This window comes from Pseudorca crassidens, chromosome X (genome assembly GCF_039906515.1).
Source record: "Pseudorca crassidens isolate mPseCra1 chromosome X, mPseCra1.hap1, whole genome shotgun sequence".
Lineage (NCBI taxonomy): Eukaryota > Metazoa > Chordata > Mammalia > Artiodactyla > Delphinidae > Pseudorca > Pseudorca crassidens.
The window spans coordinates 29,746,934-29,753,485 of NC_090317.1; the positions used below are offsets into that span (position 1 = coordinate 29,746,934).

Consider the following 6,552-nt stretch of genomic DNA (forward strand, 5'->3'; position numbering starts at 1 on the left):
AAAAATACGGAACGCTGCCCCAATTTGCGTGTCATCCTTGCGCAGGGGCCATGCTAATCTTCTCTGTATCCTTCCAATTTTAGTATATGTGCTGCCGAAGCGGGTACCACAATCACCTCTTGATCTTGTTTCTTCTTATTCAACGTCATGGTGACTACCTTACTTTGTGCCACCATCACTTCTTTTTTTAAAAAAAATAAATTTATTTATTTATCTAACTCTTTTTTAAAAAAAATTAATTAATTTATTTATTTTTGGCTGTGTTGGGTCTTCGTTTCTGTGCGAGGGCTTTCTCTAGTTGCAGAGAGCGGGGGCCACGCTTCATCGCGGTGCACGGGCCTCTCTTGTTGCGGAGCACAGGCTCCAGACGCGCAGGCTCAGTAGTTGTGGCTCACGGGCCCAGTAGCTCCGCGGCATGCGGGATCCTCCCAGACCAGGGCTCGAACCCGTGTCCCCTGCACTGGCAGGCAGACTCTCAACCACTGTGCCACCGTGGGAGCCCCCCACCATCACTTCTTGTTTAGACTATTTCCAAAGCCTCCTACTTAGTTTGTTTGTTCTACCATCTGTCACTACCCCAATCCAGGGATTCGAAACCATTTTTGTGCCATAGAACCATTTGGCAGTCTGAGAAAGTTTCTGGACTTATTTTCAGAATTAAAAATATATATTTTATTTTATTTTTGGCTACGTTGGGTCTTAGTTGCGGCATGCGGAATCTTTATTGTGACATGCGGGATCCTTTGTTTTGGCACGCGGCTCTCTAGTTGTGGCTCACATGCTCAGTAGTTGTGATACACAGGCTTAGTTGCCCCGGAGCATGTGGGATCTTAGTTCCCCAACCAGGGATCGAGCCCGCGTTCCCTGAATTGGAAGGCAATTCTTAACCACTGGATCGCCAAGGAAGTCCCTCAGAATCGTTTTGTGGTTTTTTTTAATAAATTTTATTTATTTATTTTTGGCTGCATTGGGTCTTCGTTGCTGCAGGCAGGCTTTCTCTAGTTGCGGCGAGCGGGGGCTACTCTTCGTTTCGGTGCGCAGGCTTCTCATTGCGGTGGCTTGTCTTGGTACGGAGCACGGGCTCTAGGCGCGCGGGCTTCAGTAGTTGTGGCCCGTGGGCTCCAGAGTGCAGGCTCAGTAGTTGTGGCGCACGGGCTTAGTTGCTCCGTGGCATGTGGGATCTTCCAGGACCAGGGCTCGAACCCGTGTCCCCTGCATTGGCAGGCAGATTCTTAACCACTGCGCCACCAGGGAAGTCCTTCTCAGAATGTTTTTAAATGCATAAAACAAAGTACACAGGATGATAAAGAAAACCAATCACACTGCGATACAGCTATCAAAATATTTTCTAAAAGAAATGTGTACTATAGCAACATACAGGATTAACAGAGTTCTTGTGGGTCTACTGTAATTTCAAAGAAGTGATGAGTACATAAATGATATTTCGAGACATCTGCATCAACTGCAGTGTGATATGAAACCATCTTTGATTTCTATTGGTGACCAAGTCACAGGTACTGCTAATGTCACTGTAGTTTGTTGTCTACATTTGTAAATAAAGAAAGCACTACATTTCAGAGTTTGATGAAAACGAAGTTGTGATTTTTTTTCCATCCACGTTCGTACCCTGTGAATTCTATACATTGACCCTTGTGGACCCCAGGTTAAAAACCCTTACCTTAATCTATTGGTGCAAAAATGCTTGAAGTGACTGTAGAGATCTTTATTCCTAAATGGGGAGAAGAAAAAGATGAAAACGGGGAACATTAACATCCAAAACGTGTGCCATTAATTCCTGTACATTTTGCCAAAGGTGGGTTACAAAGTCAGTCTGAGCTTCCTAGCAGCCAAGGGAATGTTCTGTCCAGAACTTTCTCAGTTTAAAACCTTGATTGGGGCCGTGATCCTTAGTACTCTGCGTTGTGTAAAACCTTGATTGGTTATACAGTGCTGTATGTCAATTATATCTCAATATAACTGGAAAGGAAAAAAAAAACCCTTGATTGGCAGCCTCTTGCCTAGTCTAACGCCCCATGGCCAACACCACTGTACATTCCCATCCCGCACGGCCCAGCCTAGTGGACACAACCGCCGAGAAAGAGCCGGGGGCCAACCCCCTAGTCCACTCCGGCGGGGCGTTCCCAGCCCCCACCCCTAGGCGCGCTCCCTCCCAAACGCAGGACCGAAGTCCCTTGCGCCGGGACATAACCTCTTCCCCGCCCTCCTTGGAGATAGCCCCGCCCACTCCGCTCCTCCCGCCTTCGGAAGGGTTTCTGCCTTGGCAGTTATCACGGACTGTGTGTCTCACCCATGACACAGGGTGCCCCTGGCACACTAACGGGGTCCTGAAAAACCCGATTACGGAACTGAAGCAAAGGGAATTCCATTTCGCACGAATGAGCGCAGTTTCCCACGGCCTCACGGTAGCTTGCGCAGAGAGCGGCCGCCAGGGGGCGATGGTTGGCTCATGGCGTGTCCTCCCCAAGCCCGGCCCCCGGCGGCGCCCTCTAAAACACGTACTTCCGCTTGATTCTCCCTCTTTTCTCTTGTCCTCCATTCTATCTGCGGCTGGATTTGATCATCGCCATGGTAAGTCCATCCATTACCATCGGGTCTGGGGTGGCTTTCCGAGATCTGAGGTCCCCGCGAGCTCGCCGGTGCCGCGGGCTGCGCCGATGTGCGGGACCCTTTTTAAGGCCTTTTCCAGAGGAGATGGAGTTGGGCCACGGCTCCAGTCCGCGGGCCTGCTGGGAAGCGAGCGAGCACCTGGGGAGGGGCGGGCTGTGCCGGCCCCGCGAGGTCCGAAGGGGCGCTCTGTGCTCCAGGCCACTGCTCAGGCGGGCAGGGATTCCCGTTTTTCCCGGAGCGAACTCTGTTTCGGGGGCAAGAAGAGAAGTCGAGGGGGTACCCCAGAAATCGTGGCCTGACTTCGGGCTGCCTGCGACACGCGGGATGTTCCTGGCATCGAAAAGGCAATGTAGGCTGCTGGTTTTCGAAGAGTGTTTTTACTTGGGTGCCAGGATCCTTCCACGCTATGAGATTACAGGACTTTTTAGCCCTTTGTTAAGGGACTTGAACGTCACCTCGTAGAAACGCCTGGATCAAGGGGTGATGTGCTCTGAATGTGACGGGAAGCTGGGAAAGTCATCCTTGGGAAAGTGACGTTTTAAATAGAGTTAGAATTAATACCAAAATGGTCAGAGGGCTAGAACAGATTTACCGAAAGTCAGGGACTTTGTGTAAATCTTTTTTTTTTTTTTTTTGCCGCTCCGTGTGGCTTTTTGGATTCCCGACCAGGGATCGAACCGGGGTCCCCAGCAGTGGAAGCGTGGGATCCTAACCACTCGACCACCAGGGAAGTCCCAGTACTCTGGTGTATAAAATAGTGCGCTGAGACTCACTGACTTGCAAGGGATTGTTCCTGAAAACCACGTGCTTTAGTCCCCGCCATCTCTGACTATAGTCCTCTCAGTCCTGGGTTGACAGCAGGGAAGACTGGAACACGCCCTAGCCTTGGAGCAGAGAGGACCTGGGTTTGAATCCCAGCCAAATCTGCACATTAATACTCTGCTTTGGGGCAGGTTACCTACCTCCCTGACTACTGATTTTTCTTTGAACAGTGGGAATTATGGTATCTGCCTCCGGAGAAGTGAGGAACAAAGCAAAGGGCAGTGATGGGTTTAGCATCGAGAGGGTTGTTCTTGGTATATGTTAAGTATTTGAATATTTGTTGGATTTAGGGAGTTCTTGACTTTGAATCATTGGAGCAAGTTCTGGTATTGCTGTTAAATTGATTGCATTTCCTTCCCAGTCTTCTCACAAGACTTTCAGGATCAAGCGATTTCTGGCTAAGAAACAAAAGCAGAATCGTCCCATTCCCCAATGGATTCGAATGAAAACTGGTAATAAAATCAGGTAAAGGCAAACACTCCCCACCCTTGTGTTTTGTTGAACTTAGGATTACTTTGGGGGTGTAAATGCACAATTGAAAGTTATATGCAGTTTAATTCGTCCTGAGCCACCATTCTGAAATTCTTTTGGGGTTTTTTTTTTAATGTGCTTCTTCTGGGTTTCTGGACACAGTCAGCCCACAGCTGAGCTTAGGGGCAGACACTCCTCCAATATTTGTTAATTTCCTTGTTGTCTTCAGTCTGAGCCAGAACATAAGATGGAAGGCCCATTTCCTTAATTCATTTAGCCAGTTACACATGTGAAATCACCACCCACTGTAGCTTTATAGGCCAATTAATTGCAGCCTTTGGTTTATCGTGTCCTCATCCAATGATGGTAGGACCTGCCTTTATAGTTGTGAGGAGTGAAAGAAATGTATATAAAGCTCAGTGCCTAGCTCAATAGAGGGTACCTGCAGTTATCAGATGCTGGTCTCTTGCTCTGTGGTCTGGCTTTTTGTGTGTGTGTTGTCTAACTTTTAAAATGTATTGAAAGCAGGTTGCAATTACAGTGCTCCGTTTCGTGGAAGTACTGACATAATCCTGCTGAAAGAAAATCTGTGTTGATCATTTTTGATTTTGCCTTTTATGGGGGTAAAATCATGACAGATTGACATGAACATTTCTGAGATGGCCTTAGCTCTGCAAATAACTTGGCTGTGGTATTGAAGTGACTGAGGGTGTTAATGTAGTATTAAAATTATGCAAGAGCTTTTTTGTATGTGTGACGTATTATGTAGAATTACTGGTTTTGATATAATTTAGAAGGGGAGGTTATATGTCTCTGGGTCTACCCCAGGTCTGTTGAATCAAAAGTGAATGAGCGTACACTTGGGGAGAGGAGAGAGCTTCTCCACTACTTAGTCCCTATAAGGAACCAGTGTATATTTTCCTTAGCCTGGAATCATTTTGAGAGGTAAAAAATTGCTTTGACTAGTTCTTTAACACATCTAGCAAATCGTTTTTTACTCTCCAAAATGAGCTCCAAACTTGTTAACGGTAGGGAAAGTGGAACGCTTTTTCTTTCAAAGATTTTTATGGTACTTCAAGGCAAAGTTTGTGGTCAGTAAGAGCAGCTAAATTGAGGTCAGACTGCCTTTGTAATTTGTGATTTCCTTCTGTGTAGGTACAACTCTAAGAGAAGACATTGGAGAAGAACCAAGCTGGGTCTATAATGAGCCTCACATATGAATTCACACACATTATCAGAACATCACTAGTGTCTGGAACAGCTGCCTGTGTTTGATGCTCTCTCCTCTTGAGCTTTCCTCATCACTGCTCACTGTGTAGCTCTGTAATAAACATGTGAACCTTTTGTTGGAACTGTTATTGTATTATTCTGGTTTGTGATGATGTACTGAATAAATACTCCTCCTATCAGATGTAACACAGGACTGTCCAATGATAGAAATGTTCTCTAGTTACCAGGTACTTAGAAGTATGTCTAGTAAAAGTAAGGAACTGTTTTTTTTAGATTTTGTTGTTTAATAGCTCCCTGTAACTTGCAGCTCTTATACCTACTGTTATGGGAAGTGCATGTATGTGTCATCCTCATACCTGAGGGTAGCACCTTCTTAAAATAAAAGGCTTTTGTGGGTGGGGGGCATGCCACGATGCAGGCAGGGTCTTAGTTCCCTGACCAAGGATCGAACTCGTGCAGTCTTAACCACTGGACTGCCAGGGAAGTCCCATAAAAAGCATCTTCATATACTGTTCTGTGGTGCCAGTCCTCAGAGTAGGAATCATGTGAGCCAGGGATTGGCAAACTGGTCTGCTGACTGTTTTCATATGGCCTGTGAACTAAAATTATGCATTTTAAAATTTATTTTAAAATAAATTTATGTATTTATTTTTGGCTGCGTTGGGTCTCTGTTGCTGCGCACGAGCTCAGTAGTTGTGGCGCACGGGCTTAGTTGCTCCGTGGCATGTGGGATCCTCCCGGACCAGGGCTCGAACTTGTGTCGCCTGCATTGGCAGGCCAATTCTTAACCACTACCGTGCCACCAGGGAAGTCCCTCCATTTTTATTATTTATTTATTTATTGATTTATTGCAGTATATGGGCCTCTCACTGTTGTGGCCTCTCCCGTTGCGGAGCACAGGCTCCGGACGCGCAGGCTCAGCGGCCATGGCTCACGGGCCCAGCCGCTCCACGGCATGTGGGATCTTCCCGGACCGGGGCACAAACCTGTGTCCCCTGCATTGGCAGGCGGACTCAACCACTGCGCCACCACGGAAGCCCGGCCCTGCATTTTTAAATGGTTGAAAGAAATCAAGAGTATTTTTGACATGTAATACATTCGAATTTACAGGCCAGGCACTATTCTTAGGTACTTGAGTTTAACTGATGGATAGACAGATGTACGTTAGGCTAGTAATGGGCCAATACACAGGCCATATCTAATGTCTGGGAAAGATGGGAGAAAGCCAGAGTGCCCCAGCTAGTTACCTGTGGAATTAGGCTGGAACTGCCGCAGAGGAAGGGGGTCAGGTTTAGTGCTAACTCCCTACCCAGCTTGTAGGGAGCCTGCACTGGACAGAGCCGATAAAGCAAGTGACAGGAGCTGTCAGAGTGCAGCAAATGGTGGTTGCACCCCTTGCAC

The 6,552-nt window shown here is 47.1% G+C and overlaps 1 protein-coding gene, 1 long non-coding RNA gene and 2 other non-coding genes across 5 annotated transcripts; 2 read left to right on the forward strand and 2 right to left on the reverse strand.

The window, feature by feature from the left end:
• LOC137217724 (U6 spliceosomal RNA) lies at positions 1 to 110 on the reverse strand. The gene has a single exon (XR_010940226.1). It is a non-coding gene; the product is annotated as a U6 spliceosomal RNA (small nuclear RNA).
• An 823-nt stretch (positions 111 to 933) lies between these two features.
• LOC137216351 (uncharacterized) lies at positions 934 to 2,447 on the reverse strand. Of its 2 annotated transcripts, none has more exons than XR_010939713.1 (3): positions 2,309 to 2,447; positions 1,679 to 1,729; positions 934 to 1,212 (listed from the first exon to the last, which is right to left on the reverse strand). It is a non-coding gene; the product is annotated as an uncharacterized lncRNA (long non-coding RNA). The 2 variants fall into 2 exon arrangements; XR_010939712.1 differs by having other exon boundaries at positions 934 to 1,258.
• Positions 2,448 to 2,449: 2 nt separating this feature from the next.
• RPL39 (ribosomal protein L39) lies at positions 2,450 to 5,273 on the forward strand. Its single transcript, XM_067722300.1, has 3 exons — positions 2,450 to 2,589; positions 3,812 to 3,915; positions 5,077 to 5,273. The coding sequence occupies exons 1-3, from the start codon at positions 2,587 to 2,589 to the stop codon at positions 5,123 to 5,125; spliced, it is 156 nt and encodes a 51-aa protein (XP_067578401.1). The 5' UTR covers positions 2,450 to 2,586; the 3' UTR covers positions 5,126 to 5,273.
• LOC137217677 (small nucleolar RNA SNORA69) lies at positions 4,443 to 4,575 on the forward strand. Its single transcript, XR_010940181.1, has one exon. It is a non-coding gene; the product is annotated as a small nucleolar RNA SNORA69 (small nucleolar RNA).
• Positions 5,274 to 6,552: the final 1,279 nt, after the last annotated feature.

What these genes read in the sequence shown, in the direction of transcription:
- RPL39 (XM_067722300.1), top strand. An exon ending in AAAACTGGTAATAAAATCAG is followed by an intron (nt 3,916 to 5,076) that starts GTAAAGGCAAAC and finishes CCTTCTGTGTAG; the next exon opens with GTACAACTCTAAGAGAAGAC.